Source organism: Rhinatrema bivittatum, chromosome 8, assembly GCF_901001135.1.
Source record: "Rhinatrema bivittatum chromosome 8, aRhiBiv1.1, whole genome shotgun sequence".
Taxonomy (NCBI): Eukaryota; Metazoa; Chordata; class Amphibia; order Gymnophiona; family Rhinatrematidae; genus Rhinatrema; species Rhinatrema bivittatum.
Window position 1 is genome coordinate 91,947,503 of NC_042622.1, and position 16,920 is coordinate 91,964,422.

A 16,920-nucleotide genomic window follows, 5' to 3' on the forward strand; every position below is an offset into this window, starting at 1 on the left:
TTGATTTCTTCTCTGTTTCTCTTCCATGCTAAAGAGCCCTAATCTGTTTATCCTTTCTCCATAAGGGAGCTTTACCATCCCCTTTATAATTTTTATCACCCATATCTGTACCTTTTCTATGTCCATTGTATCTCTTTTGAGATGGGTGACCAGGACTACACAAAATACTTAAGGTGTGGTCGCATCATGGATCTGTACAGTTTTGTTATCCATTCCTTTCCAAATAATTCCTAACCTATTTTCCTTTTTGTCACTGAGCCAAAAATTTCAAGACTCCTAATGCAGAACACAGCATCATATATGTGTAATTTGGGATTATTTTTCCGTGTGTGTATTATTCTCCACTTCTCCTCCACATTTAAATTGGGCATCTAAATGGCAGATGCAGTCTTCTAATCTCACAAGCTCCTTTTTGCAGTTCCTCGCAATCTGCTGTTTCAAAGGCTAGAGTATCCATTCAGATGATCCCTTCCTTTTACTGAAAGTAGTTTCTGTGTTCCAATTAAACCAGTCGATGGATCTCTCAGTATTCAGGAGTTGTGATTCAACAGGAGAGTATAAAAGTCTTCATTTATTTGATGAAAGGAACTTTACTCATGTACTTGAAAGTGACCCTTTCCTTTAGGAAAATGAGATCACTTGTTTTATTCTCTCCAACGGTTGGAAATGGTGAGGTTACTATTGCCAGAGGGGTTAAGGGGTTTATTGGTTCTGCTTACATTTCCAGAGGCTTGTTGATTTTTGAGAATCTTTGAGATCAGTTGACACTGGATGGTTGTCGGTGAGTGATACCTGAGGAGATCTGCAAGGTCGCCACATGGGCTTTCTCCAAGCATTACTGGTTAACTGTACAGACTAGGAAGTTAGCCTCCCTTGGGGCTGAAGTCCTGAGGGCAGGCTTGTCCTGCTCCCGCTCTGTTTGGTGGCTTGGGTGCATCCTATGCATTCTGGACTGGTCTTGTGGGATAAGGAGACATTTTCTTACCTGCTAATTTTCTTTCCATAAGTCCTATTAGACCAGTCCAGAGTCCCACCCATTTCTAGCTAACATCCAGCTGTATCTTTTTTCTTACTAGTTGTTTGAAGTGATAGTTGTTTAAGGGTCCATGTTGTCTCCCTTACTCGTGGAGAGAGAGAGGTTTGATGTGTTTTGTTTTAATACAGTTATACTGAAGTGCTGCAGGCTTCACAATGCCCTATAAGGGCATCAGTGAATCAGATTCTTCTGTCTCCATCTGTTGGTAAGGGGGCTAAATCCATGTATTCTGGATTGATCTGATATGACTCAAGGAAAGAAAATTAGCTGGCAAGAAACCTAATTTCTCCGTACAGATAAATAAACAAGGCAGTGTCTGAAATTCTGTATTTGATAATATAAAAGAGGCAGTGTTTTTCTGTCATTGCAGTGTGTATTTTTGCTTTGCAGAGTTCCCAAGTCTGTAAATACTCTGTCCTCTCATGTTGTAGGTCCATTTTAATCGGGATGGCTCCTTGATAGTGTCAAGTAGCTATGATGGACTTTGGTAAGTGATCACTTTCTTTTGGTTTTATGAAAAAATGACTTTAACTATTTTCACTTACGATGCTTCCTCAATAAAAGTATGTTCCTACAATGTGCATGATGGTACTGCTACATTTCCATTACAGCCAGTCTCCTGAAAGATTACGCAACACTATCTGTTGAAAATGGAGTGCTGGTGTTTGGAATGCTAAATTGAAATATTGCTTGATATAGTGTTTGTATCAGCTGGTTATATTTCTATACTGCCTTTCAGCCACTTCTAGGTGAATTAAATTCAGTTACAGTAGGTATTTCCTTGTCCCCAGAGGGCTCACAATCTGAGTTTGTATCTGAGGCAATGGAGGGTGAAGTGACTGCCCAAGGCCCCCAGGGAGTGGCAGTAGGATTTGAACCCTGGCTTCCTTGGTTCATTGCCTGCTGTTCTAACCACTATACCACTCCTCCACTATTTTGTAGTAGGGTTTGGATTGGCATAGCAAAGTTGCTTACCTGTAAAAGGTGTTTCATATTGTCCAGACAGATGAATCCAGAACCAGTGGGTTATGCACCTCTACCAGCAAATGGAGACTGAGCAAAGCTGACGTTTCAGTATATATATACCTCTGCAGTGACAGCCTGCCAGAATTCTCAGTCTCCAGCAGATGGTAGACATGCACCTCCCTACTGGGGATTGCTTTAAGTTTTAGAAGGAGAAAAAGAAGGAAACTTAATTTGTCCTGTTCTCCTGTGATGATACTAAATGGTCCCTCCCCCAGTTGAGAATTCCTGAGGTGATTTCTGTGGCCCCTCAGATGAGTGCCTTGGTCCGGTAGCTGTTTTTTTCAGCCGGCGTGGACTTAGCTATTGAAACAGCTGAAAGGCAGTGGCTGCAGGAAGCCGAGTGTGGCAGTGATGGTATATGCCCTCTCCTTCCGCAGCCAGAGACAGACTCTGTACTAGGACAGGCTGAGCTCAGAAAAAGCTGAAAAAAAAACAAAAAAAAACTGAAGGGTTTTTGAAAGGGCTTCCTTCTGTCTCTGTGCTGGTGGGCCGATTCAACATTCAATACTGCCCCCGAGGGAGTTTAAGGGGCATGGGCAGCCTGGAGGGTTGAGCAGCCCTTTTGGGCTAGGTCCCGCTCTTAGGCTTTTCTCTGTGCACTGTGTGGTAGGCTGCGGCGGTGCTTTCGCATGTTTTTTCCTGCATGTTAGGCTGTCCTCTTCAGGGTGTCTGTTCGTGCTAGTGCATCCAGCTGTGAGTCCAAATTGTGCGCCCAGTTATTGGACGCTGAGTTGGACACCTGTTTGGGCATCCAGTTGATAGCGGTGTCTGATTTTTGGAACGCACTTACCTGTTTGCACAATCTGGGCTAGGGCACTCAGTTTTTGGATTCTCATCAAGCATGAGGTTGTGTGCTTAAAGTTTGGGACATGTATCTTTTTTTTTTTTTTTTTTTTTACAGCACAAATTTAGCTGGACGCACACCATTCAGTCAGCTGTTAAGCGTACTAACAGACCGATGGAAGCCTATAGCTAAGAAACCTAAGTTGCCTTTCCTTCCTGTACTGTCTGTCATATATTCGGGCAGCGCTGCTTAGAGGCTCAGGGAGAGTTGCCATAGTCTGAATTACTAAGCCCGGTTCTTCCCAGCCTGAGAAGGCCTGGGTAGAGACTTATCATAAGGAGTGCCTGACCTTGGATCTCCCTTAACTGGTTCATCAGCGAGGGAAGGTAGCTCAGAGGGCACAGGACAGGTGCCTCCTGGTTTTGGCATGGATCCTTCTGCCTTTTCTTGGGTGGAATTTTTTTAAAGGTTGAAATCCTTTCTTCAGGCACAGTCCTTGGCTCCGACCAATCTTGCCAGGTCAGAGTCACAGGTGATGACCTCCTGCACCGAAGTGCTTCTATATCGGCAGCTCGTCTTCCCGATAGGAATCTAGATAGCATGGATGATGCACATCCTTAATCTCTGGAGGATGGGGAAATTCCTCTGGGACTGGAACATAAAAGGACTATGTTGCGGTTCTTTCACAGAAATGAGTTACCGGTTCTGATTTCCTAGACAAAGATGCTGGGAGTACCTGGAGCTGATTCCATGTCTGAGCCAAAGAATCCCCTTTTGGTTTCTTTGCATAAAGCCTCTTGATTTTTCCCTGTTATGGATGCCATTTAAGAATTGATTGATCTTGAGTGGGGTGTCCTGGAGGCTAATTTCAAAGGGGGTCGAGTCTTGGAAGGCTTGTACCCCTGGATCCTGTGGTGAGAGAGCAGTTGCGTTTTCCAAAAGTGGGCATGCTTGTGTGCTGTCTTTAAGCAGATGACTATCTCTGTGGAGGGAGGAGCAGCCTTGAAGGATGTGCACGATAGAAGGATTGAGGCCATTCTTAAGCAAGCATTTGAAGCAGTGGCAGTGACCTTACAGATAGCTTCTTGTTCCCTGGTGACTCACTGCAGTTTACTTCTCTCTGGAGGTCGAATCTGGAGAGAATTCCAGGGCAGTTATGGAGCCAGCAGCCACCTTTTTGACAGATGCAGGCTGCGATTTGGTCGGCACCTCAGCTAGAGGGGTGGCTTCTGTAATAGCGGCTTGGTGTTAGTTATGGCTGAAAAATTGGTCTGCCGATGTGACCTCCAAGGCTAACCATATGAATTTGCCTTTTGAAGGCTTGCTCTTGTTTGGGAGTGAGTTGGAGAAAATGGTCAATAAGTGGGGTGGTTCTCCGGTTCCTCGATTGCCAGAGGATAAGAAGCAAATGCTACGTTCCTTTAGCATGAGAGGTCATGCTATGGGATCCAAGTGTTTTTGACCCTACAGAGTAGTGACCTTTCAGAGGACTCGGCCTTATAGTAGGTCTTAGTACTTTCGTCCCAGACAGCCCAGGCAAGGTGCAGGCTCAGGTAGTGTAACTTCTGAGCCTCCCAGTGAAGGTGTGCTGACCCACCTCCGGGAACAGGAGATAGTGGGTTGCTGCTCGCTATTTTATCAGAGGTGGGTCAAAATCATGTCAGAGCAGTGGATCTTGGAGGTGATACGAGAGGGATATGCGCTGGAGTTTCACAGTGTTCCTCAGGACATTTATTTTTTATTTATTTTTAGATTTTTATATACCGGTGTTCCTGTATTAAAATACAGATCACATCGGTTTACATTGAAACATAAAAATTACGCCAAGAGGCGGTACATATAACAAGGTTATAGAACTTGGAAAACATGGAAACGGTTCGAAAAAATAACATTGAGAAAATTGTATAGTCTCTTTGAGAAACCAAATCATAAAATAAGGCGTAATTGTCTAAGATAAATGTGATCTGCAGAAGGGATTGCGATGGTGAGAAAATCTTGATAGCTGGAGGTAAAAAATAATCAAAGTTCTGGAAAAGCTTGGCTAAAGAGCCAGGTTTTAATTTTCTTTTTGAAGGAAGCGAAGCAGATCTCAAGGCGGATGTCTGGCGGGAGCATGTTCCATTGGACGGTCCTGCTAAAGAGATGTACGTTTCTGATGTAAAGGATATGTTGAAGGAACATAGTGTGCCTTTATAAGCTCCTCTGATAGGTCTAGATGAAGAGTGAAAACGAAGTTGGGTACTTAAGTGGAGTGGGGATATGTTGTAAATAGATTTATGAATTGCTGTGTATACTTTATAGAGAATCCTTTGCTTAATAGGCAGCCAGTGGAGGAGTTTTAGTATGGGGGTTATATGGTCTCTTTTATTTGTATTGGTAAGGATTCTAGCTGCAGAGTTTTGAATCATCTGGAGGGGTTTGATGGATGAGGTAGGGAGACCAAAAAGGAGCGAGTTGCAATAATCGATTTTTGTTAGAATAATGGCTTGTAGAACCATCCGAAAATCATTGAAGTGGAGAAGTGGTTTCAATTTTCTCAGGACAAGAAGTTTATAGAAGCAGTCTTTAGTGGTGGTGCTTATAAATTTTTTGAAGTTAAGCTGATTATCTATCATGACGCCTAGATCACGTACATATGGTGAGTGATTAATTATAGGAGTGGTAGAAATGAGTGGGACAGCTGGGTATATTAGATTGTTATTAACGTCATGATTGATAATTAAGATCTCGGTTTTGTTGTTGAGAATAAGGCTGAGACTGGATAGAAGATGATTGATTAGTTGCAAGCAATTATTCCAGTGAATCAAGGTTTTGTGTAGGGATTCTGAGATTGGGATGAGTATTTGGATGTCATCCGCGTAAATGTAGTGTGTTAGGTTTAGATTATTAAGAAGACGACAGAGAGGGAGAAGGTAAATGTTGAAAAGGGTTGGAGAGAGGGAGGAACCTTGAGGGACTCCTTGATTTGCTGGGACCCGGGTGTGATTCTTTGTTGTTTATCTTACCTTGAATTGTCTATTAACCAGGAAGGACTTGAACCAGCTGAGTACTGTTCCCTTAATGCCTATGTCTATCAGACCTTGTAATAAAGATGAATGGTTGACAGTGTCAAAAGCCGCAGAGAGATCTAAAAGAAGGAGGTGAGGTTGTTTTTTATCCATATTAGTTAGAATATTGTCGGTGAGAGAGATAAGTAGGGATTCAGTGCTTAACGATTTACGAAAACCGTACTGGGAAGGTGCAAGAATGTAGTTTTCTTCCAGGTACTCTGATAGTTGTCTATTGACTATCTTTTCCATAATTTTGGCGATCATTGGCAAATTGGCTATTGGGCGGAAGTTAGCTGGATCTGTGGCCGGAAGATTTGGTTTTTTAAGAAGAGGTTTAAGAATTGCTAGTTTAAGTTGGTCAGGAACTAGACCTTGGGAAAGAGAGCAATTAATGATATCGGCAATTGGCTTTGAAATGGTATTCCTTATAGCAATGAGGAGGTTGTTTGGAATTGTGTCTAAGGGATGAGAGGATGGTTTCATTTTCTTGAGAATATTTTCGATCTCAAGAGCTGATGTGGTTTCAAAAGTTTCTAGAGTCGTATTTAGTTTTGGTGGAGTATTAGGTGGAGATGGAGGAGAAGAACTAGATGAAGAGAAAGAAACAGTCAATTTATCAATTTTTTCCTTGAAGTATTCAGCTAGTTCGGAGGCTTTGTTGAGAGCTTGATCATCTGGGATGGTAGGAGGGGTTGGTTTAGTGAGGGCAGAAACGTAGGAGAAGAGTGCTTTCGAATCAAAGATGAAATGATGTATTTTTTTAGAGAAAAAGTCTCTCTTAGTTTTAAGAATGTTGATCCTGTAGGCATTGAGTGGTTTTGTATACAGCTAATGTTGTGGGGGATGGGTTTTTTCTCCAAGTGTGTTCTTTATTTCTTAGTTTTTGTTTAAGGACATGTTCATGGAGTCCCCTTGCCACTCCCTGCAGAAGAGGCAGGTGGTTGAGTGTACATTGTTAAGACTCCTTAGTCTGAGGGCTGTGGTTCCAGTGCCCATGTCTCAAGAAAATATGGGCCAATATTCCATTAATTTTGTTGTGCTCAAGGAGGAGGGCTCCTTTTGTCCCATCCTGGATCTCTAAGGTTTCAACCGTCATTTGTGGGTGACTACATTTTGCATGGAAATTTTGTGCTCCATGATAATGGCCATGCAATCTGGAGTTTCTGACCACCTTGGGATCTGTCTGAGGTGCACCTGCATATTCCCATCTTGGCTAGAGCACCAGCATTTTCTGTAATTCAAGGTTTTGAGTTGTCAGTTTTGAGAACTACCTTTTGATTTGGCCACTGTGCCCAGAACTTTTCCCAAGATTTTGATGGTGGTGGTGGCAGCAGCGGCAGAGTTGAGAGAGGATGGGATCCTGGTACACCCGTACTTGGATGACTGGCTGACTTGGACCAAGTCTGTGAAAGAGAGCCACTAGGAACCTGGCCAAGAGCAGTTTTCAGCCATCCCAATCGTTTGAGTATCTCTGTGTTCGGTTCCACCCGAAGCAGGGCACAGTTTTCTTGCCAGTGGGTTGTATTCAGAAGTCGGTGCAGGTGTGTTTGAACACAATACATCAGACAGTGTGGTCCTGTCTATAGGTGCTCAGATTGATGGTGGTAACCCTGGAAGTGATGCCTTGGGCGAAGGTGCATATGCATCCTCAGCGCTCCCTGCTGTCTTATTGGAGCCCTCTGTTTCAGGACTATTCAATTCAGCTCCATCTGCCGATGGAGGTCTGCGCTCAACTACAGTGGTGGTTGCAAGCAAATCATCTAAGAGAGGGGGTTTCCCTAAAATCTCCAGACTGGCTAGTACTCACAACAGATGCGAACCTCCAGGGTTGAGGAACTCACTGAACTCATGAGCAAGAGCGCTGGAGTGCGGAAGAGTCTCTCTAGAATATCAATCAACTGGAAATCCGGGTGGTCTGGTTGGCATGCTTGCATTTCAGTGACAAGTTGCAGGGTCGAACTATCCAGATAATGTCGGACAGTGCAACGACAGTGGCCTATATCATTCGGCAAGGAGGAACCAAGAGCCAGCAAGTTTCGCAGGAAATAGACCAACTAATGGAATGGGCAGAAGTGCATCTTCAGGAGATTTCCTCACACATTGCAGGAAAAGACAATGTGAGAGCACACTTTCTCAGCAGGCAGACTCTGGATCAGAAGCGTTTCAGCAGATAGTGGATCGCTGGGGCCTTTCCCATTTCTAGACCTGCTGGCGACTTCTCGCAATGTGAAGGTTCCACAATTCTTCAGTCACAGGAGAGATCCAAAGTTATTGGGTATTGATGCTCTTGTGCAGGAATGGCCGGAGGGACAAGCCTTTGCCCATGCCTTTGCCCCATGGCCCCTGTTGGGCAGAATGGTTCGGAAGCTCGAGAATCAGAGGGGTGGTGATTCTGGTGGCACCAGATTGGCCCAGGAGACCATGGTATGGGGATCTTTAAAGGCTCCTGGATAACTCCGCCCTCAGATTACCAGCACACAGGGATTTGTTGTGGCAGGGGCCTGTTCTTCACAAAGATCCAATTCGATTTTGTCTTATGGTATGGCCCTTGAGAGGGCTTGCTTGCTTGAAGCGTGAATATTCTACTTCGGTGATTTCCACCTTATTACGAGCAAGAAAGTTCTCCACTTCCTTAGCTTATGTGTGGGTTTGGTGAGTTTTTGAGGCTTGGTATGAAGATTGAGGACTTCTTCTTGTTGGGTTAAGATACCACTCATTTTTGCAGGATGGACTGAATAAAGGCTTGGCCCTTAAGTCCTTAAAGATACAGGTAGCAGCTCTTGGCCTGTTTCAGGGGTCAGGTGAGTGGTGGATCGTTGTTGGCTCATCCAAATGTGGGCAGTGTTTTTTTTTTTGAAAGGAGTGAAACATCTTCGTCCTCCCTTGCGATTACTGGTACCCTTGTGGAGTCTTAATCTAGTTTTAGAATTCTTAGTGGGCCCTATGTTTCAACAAATGCGTAACCTCTCCTTGTGGTTACTAACCTTGAAAATGGTATTTCTTGTGGCGATTTGTTTGGCATGTTGAATATCTGTGCTACAGGCCTTGTCTTGCAGGTAGCCATTCCTCCAAGTGACTCCAGGGACATTCAGTTGCGAACTGTTTCTTCCTTTTTGCCAAAAGTGGTCTCAGATTTTCACTTGAATCGGTCCATTTCTCTGTTGTCTCTGGATAGGGAAAGAGATGTGGAGGAATTCTGTTCTTGCAGCTCTTGGATGTTGAGACACATAGTGAGGTATCTGGAGGTTTCTAAATCTCTCAGGAAAACGGATTGCCCCTTTGTTCTCCATGGTGGAAGTAAACAGGCGAGCCAATTTCATGGGCTATGATAGCCCCCTGGATTAAGGAGGTAGTCATGGCCCTGTATGTGATGCTGAGCAGCAGTCGCCTAGTCAGGTTTGGGCTCATTCCAGTAGGCTCAGGCAGTGTCATGGCCAGAAGTTAGAATTGTCTCCCATCAACATTTACCGAACTGGTGACATGGTCTCCTCCCTTCACACCTTTTCCAGGTATCGTCTGGATGTGCAGGCCCGGGAAGACACAGCCTTTGCATTGGTGCGGTGTTGTCTGGACTGCTGGCAGCCTCCCGCCCTGTTCTGCAATAGCTTGGGTACATCCCATTGGTTCTGGATTTATCTGTCTGGACGCTAAGAAATGAGAAATTACTACTTACCTGATAATTTCCTTTTCTTTAGGGTAGTCAGATGAATCCAGCTTCCTGCCTTTGGCTGCCGAATGATCGTGCTATCGTGGTCCTGTGTGCCTATGTGTTCCAGGAGTTTACTGGTAAGTGTTAATCCAGTCCCTAGACTAGTGTTAATACTTTGTCTGAGCTCAGCATTTCCATTGTCTTTTATTAATCCAAGTTTTGTTTTAGTCCACAGTTGGCTTTTTTTTTTTAAGAGAGTTACTGGCAGGCTGATGTCACAGCAGGAGTATATATACTGTGATGCCAGCTTTGACTCAGTCTCCATCTGCTGGTAGAGGTGCATAACCCTCTGGTTCTGGATTCATGTGTCTGGTCTAAAGAAAGGAAATTAGATCGGGTAAGTAGTAAATTTTCATTCTTATGTGGTCAGCAGAACAAACAGCCACACAAGATGGGGTGATGTCATCCTGATGGTGCCAAAGCGGTTAACACAATCTCAGCTCAGAGCTTTTTAGGCTGCTTTGAGCATGAGTGGAAGTTCCTGGGCAGCTATTACTGCACAACCCTCCATTTCTTAGCTGATCTCCTCTTCTTGGGGAAGAGAAGAGGGAGGAATTGTGTGACTGCTTGTTCACAGAGTCTACCTGTCACAGATAAGCCGCTTCACTTTTTCTGTGGACAAGCAGCACAATTAGCCACACGAGAGACTCCCAAGTTGAGGAATGCAGAGGAATAATTTACTTTTTTGGAATTAACTACCATCCGACAACACGAGTGAGAAATTGTGGATCTATTTCAATATGGTTTTGAGTACAGCCTGTCCAAAGGTATATCCCCAATTAGACTCCTATTATATGCAGTAATGCTTGGTGAATGTGTGTATTGTAGACTGTTGCTGCTCTGCAAATGTCCTGGATGAAAGCTGAGTAAGCCATCGAATTTGCAACAGCTCTGACTTGATGGGCCTTTGCTGGCTCTGATAGTGCACAGTTAATGATTGGGAACAACGAGAAATACAGTTAACCATCTTCACAAAGACTGCTGCTTCATGGCTTCTCCTTTTCTGTTGGCAGCATGAGATGACGACCTGGGAGGTTTTTCTATACAATTTAGTTTTTTCAAGATTAGCATAAGAGCTTTTTGGCAGTCTAATTTATGCAACTCTTGCTCAGATTATGTTGCTTGAAGTTTTGGATAAAATATAATAATATGGAAGAGGTGAAACCTGAGTTATCCAAAATGTTTGCCAAAAGTAACGTGTCCTACGCACTACCTTATGTTTGAAAACCTGTGTGTACAGTGTGTAGATAACTGGAACCTGTAATTTGCTTACTCTTTTTGCTGACATAATGGCAATTAACATGTCCATAAGTTGAAACCTTTGGCTCGTATGGTGCATTCATTAATTGCTGCAGGACTGTATTTAAATTCTGCTGTGGAGGAGGAGCTTTTGTTGGTGATTTTTAAATTGTATAGCCCTTTTACAAATTTTACCAATGGGTATTTTTTTTTTTAGATTGGTTGATCTTTCACATGTTGATAATATACTGCAATGGCACTTAGATGTACCCTTACTGAACTGGATTTTACAGCTGAGTTACTCAAAATCATGCGATAATTTAATAAGGTTGTTATGGGACAGTTGAAGGAGTTTGTTCTTTGAATCTGACACACTCACACTCACTCACACACTCACACTTTTGGGTAGAATCCCACTGCACAGCAAGGACCGAGCACCAATATATAATCAATATCAAAGCAAAAGTGTGTTGCAAACAGTTTTATGAGTTTAACAGACCATTAGAGTCAATAAGTGGAAATTTGCAGGTTATATTCAGCCAAATTTAATAAGTGACAATTAAATAGCTGTATATGGTAATATTTCATATGTCCTCTGTTCCCCGATGCGGGTCCGTGTTTTGCTGTGTCTTCATCGGGGAACATTGCTATGGGAAAAAGTAAATATCAAAGAATATATAAAATGAGTTAATAAACAAATAGTTGAATTAAGTAACTTTATTTATTTTTTATATACCAATATTCCTAAAAAAGATTATACTGGTTTACAGAAATTTAAATTCATAAACACTAAAAATATCTTCATACAGTATCCACAAAGATACATAACTTAAATACATAAAATACAGTAAAAAAAAAACGGGGAAATAAAATTATTCATATTAATAAAAAATACATCAATTAATAAAATTAAATACCTGCAGGGAAAAAGAGACCACTTTTTCCCTATATTTTCACCAAACTCTGGCCAATCTTGCCTTTAGCTTTTCTCACTTCCTGTGTTGCCCCAAATTGCCTTCCTGCTCACCTGAAACTATCCTGTAGGAGGATGGATAGCCCTGCCCTTGACAGGGTGCGGAGTGGGTGAGCTTTAGGCCCCAACTTATCTCCCTGCTCAGGGGTTTGGGCTAGCAATCCCATTCAGGGATTACCTTTTCAACCCCTGAAACTCGATGCTGTCCTGTTGGTCAGCTATGCCTGGTGTTTTTGGCACGTAGGGTCCTGTCATAGATCCTGCCTTTATTGCTGATTATTCTTCCAAGCGTTGCTTGGGTGTTTCTGCCCATTTTGCCTGTCAGCCAAACCTGGGCGCACACTGCAGATGCAGACGACAGCGGTTTCTTTCTGGGGAGTTCTCTGGGCCCCAGTTGAGTTTTTGGTTGCCTTGTAACACCGAAGCAAATTGTGTGGTCTTTGTCCAAGAGTCCTTCTCTGGTTTACATCTCTAGACTTTTTCCTGTATTCGGGAGTGTTCTACACCTACTGTCATTGTCAGGGTTACTAATCTGAAACCCTGCTTGTAATGTTTTCCGTGATGCAGAGTGTTTCTTGCTAGCACTCACATCTCTCCTCTGCTTTAGGTGCCCTGCTATGCAAGGGAATTTTGTCTGTCGTTTCTATGGTTTTTTTTTCTTTGTAGAACCCCTTCCTGTCTAGACCCCTTGTGGGGGTCACAGGCAAATGGGAGAGAGGTGGTGCTTTCAGCACTGTACAGTTTTCTGCTTTCTCCTGCTTGGACAGCCTATAGCTTGGGAATTGCCCGTGTATGAGGACTACCATCCTGCTTGACCTCTGAGAAAGTTGCTGACCTGTAACAGTGTTCTTTGAGGACAGCAGGATGTTAGCCCTCATGAAACACATCCGCCTCCCCTGGAAGTTGGTTTCTCCATGTATTAGCTATTTTATGGACTCTGGGACTCTGCCTAGGGGGCAGGTTAATGATTACAGCTGCACCTGCTCAGTAGGCAATGTTTGAAAGTTCTAAATTTGAGATCGAAGTTCCATGCCAGGCTGTATCCAGTGTTGTCACCCACATGTGTGAACTAGCATCCTGCTGTCCTTGGAGAACACCTGTTACAGGTAAGCAACTCTGTTCTGTCTGATCTACTTCTAACTTTCCCATTTCTTCAGTGTATTATTGTGGAGGGGACCACTTGGGTTGCTGTAGCTGACAACTGTCTGCAATTGTTATCTCTTCCTGGGAGATATGTTGCTGAAATGTATATTTTCCTCTTGACTGACCAATTCCATATAGCTAATGATTCTTTGCAAAGCAGGTAGGATTCTGTTCCTTGCTTGTTTTATAATACATCAATACTTGATTCTGTTCAAATTTGTATGGTTTTGTTTTTCAACCAAGGTTTTGGAGACCCTTAGGTCATTGAGGATAGCTCTCAATTCCAGCAGATTGATGAGTAGAAATGATTCGTGCTGTGTCCACTGTCTCTGTGTAGAGATCGAACCCATATGTGCTCCCTAGCCTTGATGTGAGGCATCTGTTAGTATTTTCTGGCAATCTGATGGATGGATTTCTGGCTGCAAAGTCATTTTGATCCACTATTTTCGTGAGAAGGTTAGTGCTCAGGTCATGGGGATCCTCTAACTTAAAGGTTGCACATGCCGATTCCAATAAGTTTTCAGATTCCGTTATGCATGCCTTAATTTGGGCAAGGGGAGTGACATATACTGTTGATGCCATATGGCCTAATAGTTTCATGAAATTCTGTGCCATTGCCTATTTTTTTGTAAGGGGCGGGATTGCACTATACTTTATAATTTGGCTGCTCTTTGGGTGGGCAAGTAGACTTTTCCTCTGACCATATCTAGGAAAACTCCTATGAATTCTAGCCTTTGCTTTGGGACTAAGTTGATCTTTTCAAAATTTATCAACAATCCTCTGTATTGCATGGTTCACTTCTATTATAGAATTCTTGTAGGATGTGCTCGATATTAGCCAGCCATCTAGGTATGGAAAGACTAGTACCTTTTTTTTTTTTTTTTAGTGTGCAGTCAGTATTGTAAGACAATTAGTGAACAAGCTCTGTGCTGCTTCTAGTCTGAAAGGTAATACTTTGTACAGAAAATGGTGATCCTGTAGGGTGAACCTAAAGTATTTTCTGTTTTTGTTGATTGGGATGCACTGCCTCTGTTCTGCAGAAGTAGGATTATACCCAAGGAGTTCATTTTATACTTTTTACTCTTTTGACAAGTGTTTAATTCTCTGAGATGTAATATCTCTTAGATCCCCCTGTTTTCTTTAGAATCGGGAAGTATCCGGAGTAGAATCCTTTCCTCTTTTGAGAGACTGGTTGAATCACTTTTGCTTGTAGAACAGATCATAACTTAGTTGAGTATATTCAATTGCTGCTCCATGTTTCTGGTAGCATGGGGAATGATATGGTGGAAGGTTTTGAAAATTTAGAAAATATCCCTGGTTCATAATTTTTTTAACCCATTTATCCATTATTTTTCCTCATTGAATGGGAAAATATTGAATTCTTCTCCCTCCAGTTATTTCTAGGGATGTTTGACTGATTGTCTAAGAATAATCTTTGTTGGGGGGTTGTGGAGTTTTTGTTGCTTATTCCTGCCTCTTGACCTGGTTTGATGTGGCTATTAATTTGCTGCAGGATGATTGTGTTGTATGTAATGATATGGATTGCATCTTCATCTTTGCGAATAGTAGTAACATTTTTGTATGGTTCTTGCCTGAATCTTCTTTGAGATGGTGAATCCATTTGCAAAGTGGAAAGAGAATGAAGAACCAAACTTTGATTCTTTATGGACTCTACCGCTTTTGACTTTGTCTTCAGCAAGTGTGTCTCCTAAACATAGCGTGTTAGCTAGTTTCTCATGTACCTCTTCTCTTAGACTAGATGCTCTTAGCTAGGCCATCCTTCTTGCTGCTATGGCTCAGGCTGAAATTCTTGAAGATGTTGAAAGAGTCATAAATTGAGCGCACATGCTTGGCACAGTCTTCAGTTTCTTTCATAACATTGCTGAATAATCGTAGCTCTTCTTCAGGTAACATCTTCTGTGCTCCTTGAGTCTTTGCAAATTGTTGCACAGGTATTGGATCATCTACATTTGATGAGCAATTATCCTGGATTGGAGGATTGCCCCTTGGTAAACCACCTTGCCTGCTGTATCCAGTAATCTAGGATCTTTACCCGGAGGGGTGTTTGAGTATACATTAGCTTGCTTTTTTTTTTTTTTTGCTTTTGCTTTTTTCAACCCTATACTCAATATTTTTGGCTTCTGGTTGAATGGAAAATGGCATATTCCTTATTTTTGATTATACTTGTAATGTTTCATGTATGACCCTGAATTGTTTGGATGTTTAATTTCATTACACTTTGCCATTTAATAGGGTTTGTATTCTCTTCTAATTTAAAAGGAGTGCTTCTGTCTTTTTTTTTTTTTTTTTTTTTAAACCGGGTACATGGTATTCAGTGGTATGGAAGTTCTGCCTGGCACTGGTAATGGATCTGAAGGGAGGTCTGGGGTCAGATGTGATGCGAATTCCACCAATTCAAAAGCTTTCTGAATCTTGTTACCATGTATATATATGACGTGGAATCTGAGTTAGGGTCTGCTTTGTGTAGTTTCTTTTCCATTTGAAAGAGAGGCTGGAAGTTTAGCTCAATGTTTTTCTCTGAGGTTCTGCAGAATTGAGTTGGACTGTTCTATTTTTTGTTTTGTTTTGTTTTTGCTTGGTAAATGTCCTAGGATGTAGCTAGATCGACTCAAGATTATGGGCTATGCTCCCCTGCCAGTAGCAGGAGACAGTCAGATTTCAAAGCTGAAGTCACCCTACATAGACCCCTCCAGTGACCTAAGCCCTTCAGTATTTCTCAGTCTCCAGCAGATGGTGGATGTACCTCTCGTTATGGGGATTGCTGTACTTTTTGGAAGGAGAAATTCCATATTTAAATTGGAGGAAAGAAACTGAGCCCCACTCTCCTGTGGTGATAACTAAATGTCCCTCCCCCAGTTGAGAATTCCTGAGGTGATTTCTGAGATCCCTCAGAGGTGTACCTTGGTCTGGTAGCCGATTCCCGGCGTGGACTCTGCTGCTTAAGAGGCTGAAAGGCAGCAGGTGCAGGAAGCTGAGCGTGGGCAATGAAGGCCAAAGCCCTCTCCCCCCCACAGCCGGAGACTGTCTCTGTACTTGGCAGGTAAGTGCTGAGCCTAGGTAAGTAAAAGAAAAAAAAAAGATTTTTACCGATTCAGACGTTTGGAGGGGGTTTTCGGTAAGACTTCCTCTGATCTCCTTGCTCGGCACCCCATCTTAACGTCATTCCTGATCCCATTGGGGTAAGGGGAAATGAGCTTCCAACTGGGTTGAATGTCCACCCTGGTGCACTAGGCCCCGCTTTAGGCTTGGTCTGCCCACCACAGTGGTACTATCTTGCGCTCGTCTTTGTTTGTGCCGTATTGCCCTCCGTATTGCCACAGCCATTTTTTTTTTTTGTGACGTTATTCACAAGCTTTGAAAGGGGCTCTTCTTTGTATTTCAAAGAATCCTTCAATGACATTTTTTTAAAGAAGTCAGTGATGAGTAGAGAGGTTTTTCCCAATAGTTCACATGAGTGTATGAAAGACTGAGAGAGTCGCGCTTGCTCTGAGCTGAGAAAGTGTTAACCACTTTGGTGCCATTGGATGACATCACTCCATCTTGTTTGGTTATTTGTGCTGCTTGTGCACAGAGAAAGCACATTTTGAGCATGCCACCCTGCTTTAGCATGTTCAAAAAGAAATCCTACTTTTCAATGAAATGTTACTGTAGGCACTGACTGTGGGTAAATTATTTTGAAAGTGTTGATTTCTCCTAGGACAAGCAGGATCGTAGTCCTCACATATAGGTGCCAGATGGAGCCCAGCATGGAAAACTTTTGCCACAGTTTCTAGAACTTTGTTTAGGCACACTGGGCATGCCCAGCATGCCACTATCCACACATCCCATCGGGGTCCCTCTTCAGTCTCTTCTTTTCCGCTTAGCATTCATCTCGTGGATGCAGAGCTCACACTGTTTTTTGCTGGAAAACTGCTTCAATTGAGTAAAGTTTTTCTCTGT

General features: G+C 42.8%; 1 protein-coding gene across 5 annotated transcripts in view; it reads left to right on the top strand.

The window, feature by feature from the left end:
• WDR5 (WD repeat domain 5) overlaps positions 1 to 16,920 on the top strand; it is a 113,676-nt gene that overhangs the window by 48,640 nt on the left and 48,116 nt on the right. For all 5 annotated transcript variants that reach the window (XM_029612246.1, XM_029612245.1, XM_029612243.1 and 2 more), the window contains one exon: positions 1,468 to 1,523. In XM_029612246.1, coding sequence (XP_029468106.1) covers positions 1,468 to 1,523 — 56 coding nt within the window. The remainder of the gene's footprint in view (positions 1 to 1,467; positions 1,524 to 16,920) is intronic.